The sequence below is a fragment of the Pteropus vampyrus genome, unplaced genomic scaffold (genome assembly GCF_000151845.1).
Source record: "Pteropus vampyrus isolate Shadow unplaced genomic scaffold, Pvam_2.0 Scaffold103, whole genome shotgun sequence".
In the NCBI taxonomy this organism is placed as follows: domain Eukaryota; kingdom Metazoa; phylum Chordata; class Mammalia; order Chiroptera; family Pteropodidae; genus Pteropus; species Pteropus vampyrus.
In genome coordinates, this window is record NW_011888884.1 from 760,209 (window position 1) to 778,718 (window position 18,510).

An 18,510-nucleotide genomic window follows, 5' to 3' on the forward strand; every position below is an offset into this window, starting at 1 on the left:
AACATGATGCCAATATCAAAATACTGTCCTCACAAATATTGCAATGTCGAAATATTACCAGCTCTATTTTAAGACTTTCAATATGACATCATTGTATTATGTCAGTTAGATTTGTATAATATACATTTACTTCCATTTATAAGAATCATTTTAAAAAAGGATATTTCCATATTCATTTTAAAAAATAGGAAATTCAGGTAACTGAAAACCACTCATTTTTTTATTTCCTTTTATTTTGATTGGAATGTCAAAGTCAATCTGCAAAGACAAAAATCTATTTAAATACAAACTTAATTAACAAAAATTCCGTCTTGTGCCAGTGAATTTCCTCATCTCATCTCAAGTGTATGCCATCTCTGCAGAGAGAGAAAAATAAACTGAACCCCAAAGAGCAAACTTGGATTGCACAATTATATTTGGAAGCTTCCAGGATAAAGGTGATAGTTTTACCTGAGAGTAACGTTGAAAGAATATTAAAAAAATGAGAGTCAAACTGGAATGGATTTCTGGGGAAAATGAGAGAAAAGAAGAGAGAAAGAAGAAAAAAATAAAAGATAAAAGGAATGACAGTGACTCAAAAAGGAACAGGAAATATGTATAACATTCTTATGATTTTAGTCTTTATATTTCAACTCCTTCAAACAGATAAGAAAAGGAAATCCAGAGTTTATGTGGTTCCTTAACATCAAAGTACTTTTAAAGGAGTCTTTCTTGATAAGGTGAAGGATTAGCTTATGTGAAAACACTGTCTAATAAAGAACAAAATCTACATTTTCATGCAAAAGCTTGATAAAGGAATCAAAACACTGTGGCACAGAATTAAGCTGAGACATGTATTCCACATTCAAGAAAAAGTCAGCTTCAAGCCAGCACCCCGTGGGCAGCACTCTCCTCCCCTCTACCCCCTACCCCCACTTACTATCATCCATTTTTCTAAAAGACCCATATCAGTTATGACCCTCTTATTGCAACTCTAACTAGCTTAAGCAAAGAAAAAAATTTATCACAATAGAGGGACCTTTCATGGAACCCAAATACATGAAATGGCTGAGCATCGTGAGGACCAGACTGAGGACTTGAAAACCACCTGAAGCTTCCCTACCTCCTGTCTCACCTTCTCTCTCCAGCATCCTTCCCATCCTCTCTCTGGTTTTCTCTGCTGTTCAGTTCACATGGAAAGACAGAACTACTTCCAGCTCTCACATTTTACACGTCTTACTACAGTATCCACATAGATAGTGTACTGACCCAGTTTAAAAATCCAGGAGAAGAATGGACTAGTCCAGATGAATTCAAGGGCCCACCATGGGTCAATCAACTGTGGTCCTGGGTTAAGTTATGTTGTACTAACATGAAGCATCATTTTGTCAAAATCTTTACCATACCTTTGGGTGAAGGGGTGAAGAGCCTGGCAATGCCCAAAATAAAGAAGGGTGAGATAAAATTCCCTGAAATGAGAGGAGGAGAAAGCTTTTATAAGAAATCAAAAAAATAAATGTTTTTTATTGACAGTTTTATTTCCTTCTCTCCCATGAGGTTGAGTGACTTAAAGATTGTGTCCCTCGTACTTAGCACAGGCACAAAAATCGATGCTCAATAAATACTTGTTGACGGAGCAATTTTCAGGCATCTGTGATAGCTGGTAGAGAAATATTCTGTGACCTTCATTAAATCTCTCAACCTGTAACCCTCTCTACTGATGAGTAAGACTGACCCGGTATCATTCCCAAGTAGTTCAATCCCTCCCTAAGAAAGAGATTGTGTTTCCTCTGATCTCTATGTGCCTTGTCAGAAAATTGATCCTAAACAAAAGCCATAAATAAAAACCACAGACTAGTAATGCTGTAAGAGACCTTCAGGTTCATGAAGTGCAAATCCCTCATTGTTTATAGGTGAGAGGATTATCAGATAGAAGACTAGTGACAGAACCAGGACTAAAACTCAGGTCTGCTAATTCTCAGTCTTTTCATAAATTAGCACCTGTTATCCATGTCCTTTAGTTCTCTCTAGGAATGACTCCCATCCGTACAGACAACGCCGTGGATAATACTCAGGTATCTGAGACTTTCAGTTCTGTTTTAATCAGCCCCCAAAACAGCTCCTACCTCTTCAGTTCAGTCTTTTCTGTTGAATCTCTTTGTTTTTTGTTCCAGGAAAAGGAGGACTGGGTTTTAACCACTGCACAACCAATCAGCTCTCCTAAAAGCAGAATCATCTCTTCCTGGTATAGTCCTGGGCATCCTGGAACTAACGCAAAGAAATTCCAACACGGTGCTGGGTCTCATTTTGTTTAGTTAACTTTTTATTTGGGGTTTACCTTTTTATTTTGTATTATATTTTGTTATTACTTGTGACATACTTTCTTACATGTTTTCATTTTTAAATATGCCTGTATTTTCTATATAAAATATATATTAAATAGATGCTGCTCCACTCTCACAAAATGTACATATGCTACTGTCTATTGGGAAAGTTCCTGGTACACATTTTTATTCAGTTACTTAAAATGATCTTTCAATTAAAATATATTTTGCTACTAAATAATATCTTGCTGGATAGTGCCATTTTGTGAGGTGACCACGGAATAAAGAAGAAGATTAATGATTTTTCACTTATGCTACTGGCACAATACAGGATCACACCTAGTGTACTAAGAAATTACAGTAAAGGAGACCCTTTCATTCTAGTTCCATCTTCTTTACAATCTGTGTAAAAATAAAGGTTTCCTTTTATTTAACCAGAGGATAACTATTGGACCTACCACTCCCCACACGAAATGCTGTCTGGGTGCGGAGAGCAGGCTGGCTAATTCCTTTCCCAACATTTGGAAAGCCATAGGCATCAACTTAGTGGATGGGGGCGGGAAGCATAATGACTATGGTTCACAAAATAAAGTGCTCCCCTTCCTTCTCACATATGCAATAAAAAAATGCAAGAACTGGAAGATTATCAGAGAGCCCTTTCTGGGTCATAATCCCATCTCACTACTTTGGGAGAAAGGAGATAGGAATAGGAGGATAGAGAAAGGGAAGGAAAAAGGCTGATGAGAAAAGTTCTCCAGAAATCTGCTCCTGGTCCCACCTGCACAAAAGAATTGAGTCTGCCCAAGGCAGAGCTGAGTTGCCCCTTAGTCTCCACTGTTTTACTTAGCTCCAACACTATACTTCTACCAAGATAAACACTTCCCCGGACTTCTGGAAAAGAAAGCCAAATACTAGATTTTGTTTAAAATAGGAAAATCACAATTAATTCATCTTCGTCTTCTGGGAGAACTACACCCACACAGGACACAGGGTGCATTGTAACACTGTGAAGAAATGAAGGAATGATGAAAAAGATCTTGATTGTCCTACTGGTTCTCTTTGCTGCCCTGTATTTCCCTCAGCTATTGACTCCTCCTCTTTCTCTCTGCTGACATTCACTCTCTTGACCAGTCTTACATGCTTATGAGTATACCTTTTTAGTTTATTTATATCCCATCAACTTCCAAACTGTGTTTATCTTTGTCATTTATAATCATAAAACTATAAAATAAATCTCGAAATCTAAGTAACAAAAAGAAAGAAGGTACCGGAAAATTTAAGTTCAGGAAAGCTACTGCAATTGAAAACAAAACTCAGTTCCGAAAGTGTACCTACTAAGTAGAATTCATATTGGGTTACTCTGAACAGATTAAAAGATCTGTATTTCACAATAAGTCAAATTAGTTGAATTATGCAGATAGAGTAAGGAAGTAAAGCACCATCCAAGTGAGGTTTGCAAATGATATGAGGGTCTACAGATCTAGAAGTGTGAGTCTCAGAACAATAATACTAAAGAATGTTGAAGAATGTTATTTTTTAATTTTTAGTACAGATATATTCACAGTGAATTCTTAAATTTTCAAAATAGAAGTAAGGGTGTTTGTCCAACATATTCAAACCAACTATAATCAGTGATACTGTGAACCATTAAATGCTTTCCTTTAAATTAGAAGCAAAGCAAACAGTATATTCTCATTGATCTTAAACATCATTCTGTGAGTTCCAGTCAAAGCCATAGCACAGAAATCTATAAAATAAATCAAGGGTATAAACATGAGAAAATTAAGAGTCACAATTTTCATTTTGGCCAAAGATACAATGAAATACCTTGTAAGATGAAAACCCAAAGACATAAAAATCCATTGGAATCTGTGAATTTTGTAACCATCCAATTTATGTAATAAATATACAGAAACAAAGAGCTTTCCTGCATGTCATTTATAAATAGAAAATATAGTGAAAAAATCGTATTCACAATATCAGTAATATATGTATGTATGCATATATATTACATACATAGATATACATGTATATGTATTACATAAATAAGAAATGATGTCACAAGGAAGAACATCATGAAATTACACCTATAAACATTTTTAAATGCTCAAATAATGAGAAGCATTCCATTTCCTGGATGAGAAGACAAGATGTCTTAAAGATGTTGATTTTTCCCAAATAAATTATAGTCATAATGTAATTCCAATCCTACATGCCATATTGGATTTCATTTGGGGGGAGGGGGTGCTGAGAGTATGACCAAATTATGTATTCTAATGTTCATTAAGAAAAAAAAGGAAAATTAAAATACTTTAAAGAAAAATAATGAAAAGGACCATCTTTACTAAAAATAAAAAAAGCTGTAGAAATTAAAATAGTGTATGATGGATCAAGAATCACAAAAGCATCGATGGGATAGCCTATACATATAAATTCAAATATTCTATTTAAAAACTCATAAATGAACAAGAAAACATCAATAATCAATGGAAATATTAAAAAGAAGTATTGAGTGACTGGCATTAGATAAATGGTAACAATTTGAAAATCATTTAATTTGTATTTTTATCATGTAACAAAAATAAATTCAAAGTGGATTGGAGAGTTAAATATCAATATTAAAACCATAAAAATGTTTTTTTTAGAATTTCCTAGAATTTGACGGCTTAAAAAACCTTCTAAACCTAGAAGTTATAGAAAAATCATAGTAGAAAGTCTAGATGTCATTAAAAAATCATAATCAAAATGTAAAGACACATTTTCATGATGGACCAAGCAATAATGTTTTATTATAATGTCTTTATTATGTAAATTGAAAAACATTTATGTAACTCAAAAAGACAACTCACCAAAGAAATACAATAAATTCATATGCATATGAAAAAATGTTTAACCTCGCCAATACAGTATGCAAATTCAAACAGTGAGAAGCCATTTTGTTTATCAAATTAGCCATGATTTATTTTAATGTTAATGAACAATGCTGGCAAATGTGGGATGAAATGAAAAATTTTATACATCATAAGCGAAATGTAAATTGGTATATTAACTTTAATAAAGTTCATCCAAGTGTTATTATTAATGAAGAAAAGGTGGACATGGATGAAAGGTCCAACTATGAGAACTCTAAACTATGCTACCTTAAGCACATTTTGGAATCACAGTATATAGCCTTCAGAGATAATACATTAACATAGAAAATGCATATGTATAAGGTTAAATGAGGGAAAAAGCAAGGGATAAAAGTTTCTATACACATATGGTTAATCTACAAAAATAATGTGCAATGAAGATGAGAAGGTAAAATGCCCAAGGTCACAGAATTATAAATGTTACAACATGAATTAAAACTCAGTTATGTCTAGCCTCAAATGTCTACTTTTTTCACAATATTCAAACACTACTTCTTAACTTTGGGATATCCATGTGGCAAACATAAACTAGTTAACAGTAGAAAAAAACAAATTCAACATTATATGACAGTCAATTGAAAATGGTTTTTGCCACAAAAATGAAAATGTTGTCCATCCATAGGAGAGTTAGTCTTACCCTATATCATAGGAATGTCAAGTACTAAAAGCCATATGATCATTTCAAAACATGCAGGAACAGCTTTCAAAAAAAATTTAAAATCTATTCTTAATAAAATCTCTAAAACTCAGACTAGAAAGATACACCTTTACTTTAGTAAGGCTTTTCCTTTTCAAGCTAATACTCATCATGCCTAATGCTCTGTTGTAAGAACCAGTAGCTGATTAGAAAATCAACTGAAGACAATGGGTTAGGGTGTTCTATGGCCAAATAAATTTTAAGTTCCTGTGGCTTCTCAAAAAAGACAAAGGATGTAGCAAAACCAAATATGGTCAGAAGGAGATCACGTTTTCTGTCTATAAAACAAAGACTGATATTAACCTAGGGAACTTTAAAAACATTCTAAGTGAAAGAAACCAAACCCAAGAGACCACATATTATATGATTCCATTTATATGAAATGCCCAGAATAAGCAAGTCTACAGGGACAAAAGACAAGGAAGAAGAATGAGTAGTAATTGCTAATGGTTACAGGATTGCTTTTTGGCCTGAAGAAATGTTCTGCAATTAGATAATGATGATAGTTGTACGACTTTGTGACTATATGAAAAACGACTGAATTGTACACTTTAAAATAATTTTTAAATAAAAATTTTAAGGACTCACAAAAGAAACAAATATATGGAAACTCCTAAAATGTGGAAACTCCTCTAACAAGTCAAAAATTAACATAAACAATATTAAAACCAAGCAAAAACATACATGACGAAATAATATTCTAAAACACTATGATTTAATAGATAGCCCTAAGAAAATATTTTGTTTGGGGCAGAGATATGAACAAGCAATTCACTAAAAAAGAAATATAGATAGAAATGAGCAGTTTAATTACAAAAGAAATGCAAAATAAAATGATGTAAATTTTCACCTACCAAATCGGCAAAGGTTTAGTGCTAGTGGTTGTAGGGTTTGTTTTTAGGATAATACGCAATTGGCTATTAGATGAAATCCTTGTCTTGAACTTCTGTAGGGAATTTAAACTAGTACAACTTTTCTTCAAAACAATTGGCAACATACATCAAAAACTTTTAAAATACTCATGCGTACCTTTTACTTTTATAATTCCTTGCCTGAGAAGCAATCCTGTTAAAAAAAAATATGACTTAGGGGGAAATATTTATGCACAAAGATAATTTTCACAACATTTGTAATATTAAAAGTCAGCAACAACTTACATGACTAAAAATCCTAGAATTGGTTATGGAATTCATAGTATACTTATAGGATTAAATATTATAAAGCCATTAAATATTACATTTACAAAATTTAAAGTACATAAAAAATCATAGCAAAATGTTCAGTGGAAAACAGTTTATAAAATGTATTTACAGTGTGTTCTCAATTGCCTAGAAAATGCATATTGCAATATGACTAGAGATTTGCTAAACTTTGTTAATAATAATTTCCCTAAGACATGGAACTATGGGTGATTTTTATCTCATCCAAATTTTCCTTTTATTTCTGACTTATTTTCAATGAAAATATATTACTTTCATATTCATAAATGTACTTTTATATTCATAAAAAGTAATCTTTAATTCATTAAAGGTAATTGAAGTAAAAGCCTCATTTAATGCACACATCATCTTTCTGTTTAATCTGGCGTCTGAGTTGGCATGTATTGTATAAATTTAAGCTCTTGCCTATATATAGTTTTGTTTACTCCTTCAAGAATCTTTAGAGAAGACTTCAAATCAAGATATATATTAATTCAATGTAAAAATAGAAGCTGTTACCAAGAGGAAATATCAATAAATTTGAGCCACTTAATATACACAGGAGGAAAATATTTGCTGATAATCAAACTAAAAAACTTAATTATTGAAACCATCAATGTATTTTGACATTTTATCCTTGTGCTTTATACTGCAGGTGAACCTCAAAGACGGACACTTACAATATCTCAAATTTACCAGCCAGGTTACGTCAGAATTACTTTCATATGCTTCCTTAACAACCAAAATAGCAACAGCAATACTCTTTTTATTTAAGGGATTATAGCTAATTACTCATGATTCCTTACTAACATTGACCATAAGGTAGTGACAACTTCAGATCTTTATTTTTTTTCCCTAATTATTTTACAAAACAGCCCTTCAAGGTAACCTGGGCCCAAAGTGTAGACTTGAATGGAACTCGAAAAAAATGAGACTGTTTAGAAAAGAATAAAAAGCTGCAAACATATTATAAGGGCTGCGTGTCTTTAGCTGTTACTGTATTTGCTTGTTCCTAGCTGTAGTAACTAGCCAGCAAAGCCACTTAAAATGTGATCTTCGGTGGAATATTTCTGGGCTGTTCAGCTTTGCGAATAAAGCCAATTTACTCTAAGGAGACACACAATAAAACCTAGGCTGTTTGGGTGTTTGTATGAGACTGCAGTCCTCTTCAGAGGAAATGGTATCACGCCCACTCCTCATAGAAACCAGTTCTAGTGTATTCACTCCACCCTCATAAGTCCTGACCTGTCTAATTACCCACCCAATCCTCACCCTTCTGAATCATTAAGATTCCTGCTTTCATTGTGTCCACTGGATCTTTTACTTTCCCGGCAGAGTGCTCAAGCTAGCTGATGCTTCTGTAAGTTAAAAAGTATAACTGATCAGCAGGTATAACAAAGAATGCAAAATGACAAACTAGAAAAACCTAAAAGAATGGATTAAGGTGAAGACCACACACACACAAAAAAAGAGCAAAAACTACCTGCATGCATTTCTCAATTACACTACATTCTTTAAAAGAATCTGGATCTTTTCTTGAGAATCTTTGAACCGTAGAGTCAAAGGAGAAATAGTTTCAGACTCTTTTTTGCACACCTTATAGTTTGTATTCTGCTTTGTAATTTATTTTTATTTTTTAAGTTAATTGGGGTAACATTGGTTAATACAATTATATAATTTTCAGATGTACATTATCATTTGACATCTGTATATTCTACTGTGTTTACCACCCAAAGTCCAGTTTCCTTCAGCTACCATATATTTGATCCCCTTTACCCACTTCACCCTCCCCCTAACCCTCTATATTTGACTTCCTTTACCCCGTCTATCTCTCCCTCCTCCTTTATCCCACTAGGAACCACTACTGTATGTTCTCCTACATTGTCTCAAAGTTATGAGAATTGAAAGATATGTGGGTGCCTAAATTTTATCAAGGCCAAATAAATGTTGATGTCCCTCCAAGTTCTGCTCAGCCCTTCTCCAACCTGTCTCAACTAGTTCTGCAAAACTTCCTCTTTACACTTAAGAAAACTGAGGTACAAATAGGCAACACCTACAAGATCTAGAAATTATTTTCCCTACACCTGAAGTCCAAGGCTAGGGTTCAGAGTAATCAGCCACAGCACACTTTCTAAAACTCAAACCCTAACTAGAAATGTGGCTAGTATTTTCAGCCCCAAGTAAGCTTTGTAACTAAGGTAGTTTCTTATTACAGCCTATGTTTCTGATGTTTGTAAAAGAAATTGTTCCTAATCACAAGGCAGCTTTGTTTTTGCTAAGTCCCACCAAATAACTTCGGGCTGTGTTTAAAAGACAGCCCAGAATGTTCCATAAGTCATTATTGCAACATTGAGAGGACCTCATGATGAATGCCTTTCAGTTCTCTGAATATCCATGTCCCGCAGCCTGAGGCCTTTTTACAAGTCATTTCCTTTATCAGGTCACTTTCTTCTACTCTCAGTTCTCACCTAATCCTGCCATCGTCATCACCTTCCCCACACTGTTCTTTCGACCATTTGTTCTTGAGTTCTCAGATGCTGTTGACATTATTAGAACCCCATCCCACCCCCATCTCCACCCAAAGACCAACTTATATAGGACACAGGACCAACTTATATAGGACACTTTCTCATTCCAAGAGATCTTCTAGTCAGCAGAGCCCATCAATAGAAAAGTCAAACCAATATGAGTATCCAATTACAGAATGAACATACTGTGTGTGTATGTGTGTATGTGAGATGTACTAAGATTCAGGAGAAAAACAGGTTAGATATATCCAAGGACTCTATTATACACACACACACACACACACACACACACACACACACACACACACATCCCACAAACCTTTTTATCCCTATCAAAATAATTAATGACCTTGATCTTAAGCCGCTGCCTGGCTTGCTACACTTGAACCTTAAGTAGACCCCCAAACACAGAGTGGAACCCAGAAGCATATAACCACATTGCCATAAAAATATATGTTAACAGGGTAGACTCTTGGGGGCTAAGGTATCTCCCACTAGAGTAAAAGGTAAAAGGGCACTGAGCTCTGGTTGACTCCTCACTGCACAGGCTGCTGAGATGATCAAACTTTGATAACCTCACCAAGTGGAAAAAGGGAGGCAACAGGAAGGCGCTCATTTGTATTCTTGATCTCATAGGTATCATTATAATACTACTGTTTTGCTAGTTCTATAGTAAACTGAAGAAAGATCAAATCCACCCAAGTCACAGTCACCTTTCTCTCCGGTCTTAATAGCAGGACCTGTCTTTGTGGTGTGGTGTAGCTGAACCTCTCATCGAGCTGCACTTCGGGTCTAGTTGAACTTCCAGCCTCACATCATGAATGCCAGTTCCACCTGGTGTTTTCCCTAGTTTTACCTTCTAACATGGAGCGTACTTTAATTTACAAACTTGACTCCTATACATACTGCTAAACTTGACGCCTTCCCCCTCCTAAAGATTAGATTCCCCTTGTGATTTCACAAGCACTAGTCACCTCCCCACTATGGTTCTGAGATCAGCCCACAGCAGATATTATTTGCCTCCTTCCTTCCCTTCCTCCTTGAAGACAGGGGTTATATGTTATTTATCAGTATACCCTTAGTGATACTTGGCATATAGTAGGTGCTCAAAAAAATACTAAGGAAAGAATGAAATAATAAAGACGGGTAGGGAAAAAACACTTTCACACAGCATAAAAGAGCATTTAGGGGAATCCCCAGGAATATGGTATCATAAAAATATAATGTTTTAGATAACATTTGTGTGTATGTGTGTGTGTGCATGTGTGTGTGTGTGTGTGTGTGTGTGTGTGTGTGTGTGTGTGCACATATAATTTTTCATCAGTGGAAAACAACCTAATTTTTCAATTTTGTTTTCATACTTAGCCTTACCAAAGTCAAATACAGAAGAAATCTGAAAGATAAAAATGATGAGAGTTACCTCAAAGGCCATATCGGTTCAGAGGGCGCTGAGAAGTATTTAGCCCCTAACTACATATTGTTGTACTGATGTGGTTTGGGAAGGCATTCAGTTAGTGACAAATTACTCTGGTCAGAGAAAAAGAGTGAAACAGCATTCAAAAGTTACCTGCTTAGCCTTCCTCTGCAAAATGACCATCAGGTATCTCAACGTTCACGGATTTTCACAGCCCACTTCCTCAGCAGTCCATGGCACATGCTGTTTTATTTTTCCATCATTGCCAGGTATTTGTTTTTCATTCTGCTTTGTTGTTTTAACCTTATAGATAAAATTATGCTTTATGTGCAATCTATAAAAACTGTTCATTTTATTTTTATTCCCTAACAACCTAAATTGCTCCTCAGAAAGGTTATATCTTTGCAAATATGCCAGAATAGAACTGAGAGGGAAAACTGTCTACCTCTATTCTACACAAAGTAGTAAAAATTCTTCCATTAAAATCATGTTTATTAATCAGGAAAAATTGGACATAGGGTATTAGATTAATATTTGGAATTGTTAGTTTCATTGGTTGGGATAATGGTATTTTATTTTTTGAGCTCTGATATATATAGGTAGTCATGCTGAAGTGTTTACTAATAAAATTATATGAATATTTGGACTTCCTTTTAAATGCTTCAGAAAAAAAAAGGGGGTGGGAGGAGGGGAGGCATAGCTAAAGCAAGAACAGCAGAATTCTGATAATAGCTGAAGCTGAGTGAGGGATACTTGGAGTTTTCTTATACTATCCTCTATTTTGGTGTGTGTGTTTGACATTTTCTGCAACCGAAATATTTGTTTACAGTACATTTATTGGCTAGTTTTCTAATGAACCTTGTGTCAGATATCCATGAACCTTGGAGTGAATACATTGTTGTTTAATCCATAAACAGGCAAATGCATGGTATCTAGGAAACTCATAGCCTGGAATTATAAAACAATAAGATGTGTCCCTTCTTAAAAAGAAAATGTAACTCTCATGCTTAGTTTTCTTCTTAATATGTAAGATCTCTGAGCTTAATTGTTTCATCCTCTGGACTCCATAGTACTTCATACACATCTCTATTAAGACATTTTTCTCTTTATGTCATAACTTGATTATGTATCTGAATCTCCTTAATGGCAAGATTTATTTCTTATTTATGACTGCAGTGATTAAAAGCACAGGCTCTGGAATTCAACCACCCACATTCAAATCCTGGCTCCTTCCCTTATGAGCCATATGATTTGGACAAAAATGCCTCGCTTTTTTCATCTGCAAAATGGAAGCAACACTAGGACTTACTCCAGTCATTGTCATTGTGAAAATTAAAGAGTTTCACAGATAAGTAGGTTCTCACACAATTTACTGAATCAGTCCATTTCTCTCAAGTACATTTCCTGGTGAATCCCATTACTACACTAATAGTCCACGGGACTGTAACCCAAGCTCTTATATTTCCCAACCCCAAATTCTGCCCAGGCAACTGGGCTCGACTGGAGGAAACTTCACAATAAAACCGAAAGACAAGCCCTTCAGAGGAAAGTACAGAAAACATTAGCCACACTGTGACATTGCTGACACTCTAGACAGGTGAATGAGACATTCTGTGGAACTTATGGATTTTAGGCTTTGGATCTTCCAAACATCTTTCACTAAAGAAGAGACAGTACTGAGATAACTGCACTGTCACGGACTTAGAACTGGAGTTGAAGAACGCCCTCATCCCTGGTGCGTTATTGAGCCATACTGTCAGTGTGCCAAGACGACCACTTTCTCCCTACCCTCCAGCACTCCTGCTACCAGCACAACACCAGTGACCCTCTCCGCTTCTCCTGGCTTGGTGTCAGAGTTCTGACCTGGGTATTAGAATAAGACCTTGAGGATAATACGGTCTTGGCCAGTGTTACCTCACCACATCCTCAGATATAATAGTGTCTAGGTAACAGTCAAAGTTAGACTTAAATATAAACCATAATATTCAACAGAGTTAGGATATGTAACATGTTTCATTCATCCAAAAATATGTGTTTTTTCATATTTTAACATCTCTGTAATGCAAATACAACTTACAATGCCATGGCATAGTATAATTGGCAGTTTAATAGTATTTCTTACCTTCATAGTATCGTAGATTCGGTAAGAGATGATCAAATGAAAGCTTCAGTGTCTGGCATCGTATCATTTAGTATTCAACATATGAAAATTTACACGCGTAGGTGAATTACTGGCCCAAGGCTCTAGAGAGATTTCTTAGATCTCTGAAAAGCCTTTTGAGTCGCTGTCCTCTAAAACCTGCTATCTCTAATAAAAAATAAATAAATAAACATCAAGATAAAAGGAAAAAGAAAACACACAAGTGCTTTGAAACCCTGACCTTTTATGTGAAAATGGCTCTTTCCTAACCATCCTTGTTTTTGTTTGTGTGAGTCATTGCGGAATGCCTCTCTAGATCCTGAACCTCCTCCCAATTCTGTTTGGTTTTCCTAAGAGGTGAGTAAAGACTATGGGGAAAAGGAGTTGGCTAAATTTAGCATTTTTTTCCCCCAAGATGCCTCTTATAACAGAGATACTCCCTTTCACACACTTAAACTACCTACTCCACCCATTATCAGCCTTGTCCTCAAATTCCCTGGTGATTCACATCAACAGGCACTGGAAGGCCTGGCCTGTCTTTTTGGCAGCGTATCTGGACCACATGTCTATACTCTGACTTTGTCTTCTGATTGCTGATGTGATCATTTTCTCCTTTCTCCTGGTGTGCTGATCTTCAGCTTTATATTCCTGCCTCCAGGTGATGTGCCTTTCCACAGATTAGCTTCTGCAGTAACAAATCAGGACTAGTCAATCCCCTCAACAGCAGAACTCTCTGCAGCGTTGTAGCTGGAAGGAGGAAGGGTCTCAGTGAAGGTAAAGTCCTTGGGGGCCAGCGACTCTTTTGAGTTTCAGATTTTAAAAATGAAGCCAGAGGTGAAGGACGTAACCAGGGTGACACCAATTAGAAATAGAATGAAGAACAGAACTCTGGCTACTGGCTTTAGCCCTTCCTCCAGAGAGTAGGAACCTCTCCCCTCAGTTTAGATTCTCTCCAACAACAGTCTCAAGAACAGTCTCATCCTCTTTGTAATCTTTCCGGATTGTAGTAAAAGGAAATGGGAATAAACAAGACATCACTATTATAACCCAGAGAGTGGTGGCTTCATAGGTATGACAATGTGGTTGGGAAATGGAGCTCGAAGGTCCACTTGCATATGACTTTATTTAAGATCGAGAAATAATCAGTTGTCCACAATGAGGAGTGGAGGGTGTGAGGAGAGAGAGGGTCAAAGCATGCCCCACGCTATATGCCATCCTTGGCATCCTCTCTCAATCAAGCACTAGGTTCCTCATCTTCGACCCCTTAAATGCATTTGGGGACCTTCTCTGGCTAGATTGATTCATCATCCATTCTTTACGGTAAAATTCTATGGCATTGTCATGGGGATGATCTCCTCCCCATGCTATTGAATTTGTTGGCTACACTCCCCCTTGAGCAAAAACACACTATCAAAAAAAAAAAAAAGATTTAATAATTTTGTCTCAAATAAAGGTGATAAAACTCAAACTTAATGGACTTAGTGATAAGAGGTGAGGATGCCTCTTAGTCTGGTCCCTTTGCTCTCTATAAAAGTGGTAGGCTTCCATGCCCAGACCTTCATGATGTCCCCTCATAGAAGTTCCCTAGTATGGTGGAGAAAGACCTAATCTAAACCATCCCTCCTTTCCTCTCCCTACTCTCCTTTAACCATTTTTTCCCTCCACAAAACTTCTAACCCTGTGATTCTCAAACTCGAACATGCAGCAGAATCACCTGGAAGGCTTGTTAAAACATATACATCCGGGCCCCACCCTCAAGTATTCTGATTCAGTAGTTCCAAGGTAGAGCCTGAGAATTTGCAGTTCTCGTAATTCCCAGGCAACGGCGATGCTGATGCTCTCAGGCTCTGTTTGCAGACAGCTCTCTGATAGAAACGTATTTCTAGAGCAGTGCTTCTCAAACATCGGTGTGCACAAGAGTCACCTGGGAATCTTGTAATGCAGATTCCAATTCAGTGGCTCTAGGGTGGAGCCTGAACTTCTGTATTTCTGTCAAGCTCCCAGATGATGCCAAAGTCTACATGACCTTGAAAAACAAGGTCCTAGAGCACTAAAGAGAATTCGCCCTTCTTGTCCACATAATGAAAGTCCTATTTATAAATTCTGTATCCTCTTTTTATACAATTCTCTTCTCACTCTCCTTCTTTCAAGTATTATTCTGTTGTTGTTGTTCCTTCCTTCTTTCCTTCCTTCCTTCCTTCCTTCCTTCCTTCAACAAATTCCTAGGTGATGCTGGTACCACTATTCTGCAGAGCGTACTGACTAAGACTCTAGTAGTGGATGCAATTCTATACCCTTACCACAAAGCACTTCGGAGCAGCCACACAGCTAAAGCCTAAACCTGCATGAAAAGGAAGATATCACCGGGGAGTTTGGTAAGAGAGAATAAAACGCCTTTCTTCCTTAGGATAAGACTAATAATGATCTGAGTTTTATATTAGATCATTCTCTATCTACTTAACATTTGGTATGTTCTGTAAGTTCTGAGGTGTGTTATAAGTAATGTATATGAATGATTTATCTTCTTTTTTATTTTTGTAAAAAATTTATTCACTTTGCCCTCTTTCGTTCTTTCTCTCTCCCTTTTCCTCTCACCAGCTTTCTTTTCTTCCCTTCCCTTCTTTTCTCTCTTTACTTCTTTTCTTCACACTGTTTTTTCTTGTTGATTTTTTCAAGATTTAAAATTCCCAACACACTCTCAGAATTTCACTCCCGGATAAAGTTTTTTTTTTGTTTTTTTTAAACAAAAAACGAAAAACAAAAAAAACATCACAACCCTGATTTCTCAAAAGAGACTCCACCCAGATCATTTTTGGAGCTTAATGAGTCCAACAGGGAGGTCAGAAATGAATCTAGGAAAACGCATGTGAGTGCATGTCAAGGAAACAAGGAAGGCAGTCAGTGCAAAAGGAAAGCCCAGATTGCTCTTTTCTAGAAAATACTTGATCAGGAGCTTTATTCCAGGACTAGAAATTTGCCCTGCTTACCAACTGGGCAGTCCCTCTGTAAAACAAAAATGATACCCATTTTTGTGAACTTGGTCATTTTCTGGGTCTTACTGGTGCTTAATTCTAGTTAGGAATAAACAGACTTCTGTGACCTGTCAGCTTCTACTCACTCTCCCTGTCCTTGGGCTGGGCAAGCTGCTTAGCAGTGAGTTTTGTGGAAAAGGCTACAAGCGCTGAAAAGCAGAAATACTGGCCCAGCCCTGCTCCACTCCGGGAACCCAGAGAACATGGAGGGAGTTTGTGCCAGTTTGTCAAACAGTGACTGCATCTGAGAGTTAATTCTGTACTATGTTCTTTCCAAATGCAGTGGAGAGAAGTTCAGGAAGAGCTACTTTTTTAAGGGAAAGAAGGGTAGAAATGGTAGATGTCTTCTTAGTGCAAGGAAAATAGGAATTCACTCTGAATTCAGTTCACCCAGTGCTAAATGGCATTTTTAAGAGACCTGCATATTTTAGCTGACCTTGTGTTCCTCCCTATGGGTCAAGTGACCTAGACTTGAATTCTAAATTAATTTTAGCTAGGATAAGTTATCTGAATTGATTATCTCATCTACAGAGTAGACACAATCACTTTAACTACTTACAAGATCATGTAAATGAAAGTGATGCCTGGAACCAAGCCTGCATTTCTAAACAATGGTTCTCAACTGGAGATTTGGAAGACGTTCCATATGTGTCAACATCCATCTTTCCTTCTCGGATGAAAAAGAGAGAAAAGAAAAACGAAAGGAAACGATAAGATCTTCAACATATAACCATGAATAAAATTCCTGGCTGAGATGGTAGAAACGTCAAAATCAGGAGTCTCAAACTCAAATGCCAATAGAAGCCATGCAAGTTATAGAAATAAGCACCACAGAGGCAACGAAAAGAGAATAAAACAGACAGTGGACGAAGACATTAGACATACTTCAAATACCTATTATTATAGTGGAAGAAAAATAACTGCACACCCACACCAAGAGGTGCTCCTTGCCACTCTACCTCGAGTTCCCAAAGCAACAGGAAATGGTGGGGACACGTGTCAAGTGGACAGAGCATGCCCCCTCCAGAGAGACAACCACTATCTCTCCACCTGACAGTTATCATGCAACACAAGACTGAAGGCCCAGTGTTGCCAGATCTTACAACTTTTTTCAAGATGAGAAAGAGGCTTTATTTATTCCTAAAATATTCCAGTTTATAAACATTATGGACAACATAGTGTGCCATCAAAGGCTTGTGGACAATTAAGTTATAACCCATGCTTCTTTTCCTTCTTAGAGTTCTGCCAGCATGGAAAGGAACATATTGAAATGCTGTTTCCTTTCTATTCTCTCAGAGGTAAGAAAGCCCTTTGAACTATAAACTTGAAAAGCCAGAATGAAATGCATGCCTTTGCTAGCATGGGCTAGAAATTGTACACATTTGAGTGGACTTCTTTATATCTGTTAATTCACGCCATATCCCTATGAGGTAAACATTATCTTTACTTCACAGATTAGGAAATAGAAGCTTAGATAAGCAATAATTTGCTCAAAATTTCACACAATAGCAGCACTCAGATTTGAAGCTGGCTTATCTTATCCAAGTTTAGCACCTCTCAAATACCATGAAATAGGAAAATAGCATTTGTCTGAGTCCAAAGCTCATTTTCCTTCCATGTTCTCCCTTGATAAATATGAGGCAGTTAGGGAGGCTTGAAAGCAAATTTAGATCACTGGAATTCCAGTTTGTAAATGGGCATTTCAGAGCGTTAATGAATATTTTGAGCCTGGATATATTGAAGGCCAAAAATTAACTTCTTCCATCCTAAAGTAAGATTTTTCTCTATTGTGGACCTTATGTGAGAAAATTTTAGATACCCTAATGACATCATCATAGTTCTTGCAATTTGAGTCAAGTGGAGAAATTTCTATATTCTATCTGAATAGTTTCCAGGTAAGTATCAGAAATCCCAACTTAATCCAATTTAAACTATAAAGGAATTTACTGACTATGGAAATGAAAATTCCAGACTTAGATTTGAGTTTCTGGCAACGCTTTAATCCAGTGGATCGAAGCATCACCAAAAACCCAGGTTTCCTCTATGTGACTCCTCACCACTTTCTGAAATAAAGAGTAAGTTCCTCTGTGTGTGTGTGTGTGTGTATGTGCGTGTGTGTGTGTTTTAATTTATTTATTTAAATTGGTTTTAAGTATACAATACATTGGTTAGACATCTATATTATTCATGAAATGATCCCCCTAATTGCTCCCTCCCTCCCCTGGCCCTCCACTTAGCCATCATATTAATGCTAACTGCATTCCCTGTGTCGTGCTCCCCATCCT

At 36.5% G+C, this 18,510-nt stretch overlaps 1 protein-coding gene across 1 annotated transcript in view; it reads left to right on the forward strand.

Annotated features, from left to right (window-relative positions):
* The window catches only part of SVEP1 (sushi, von Willebrand factor type A, EGF and pentraxin domain containing 1), a 154,234-nt gene extending 151,795 nt beyond the window's left edge, over positions 1-2,439 (forward strand). Inside the window, exon 48 of the mRNA XM_011364931.2 lies at positions 2,154-2,439. Within this exon, the coding sequence (XP_011363233.1) occupies positions 2,154-2,175 (22 nt within the window). The 3' untranslated portion in view covers positions 2,176-2,439. The remainder of the gene's footprint in view (positions 1-2,153) is intronic.
* Positions 2,440-18,510: the final 16,071 nt, after the last annotated feature.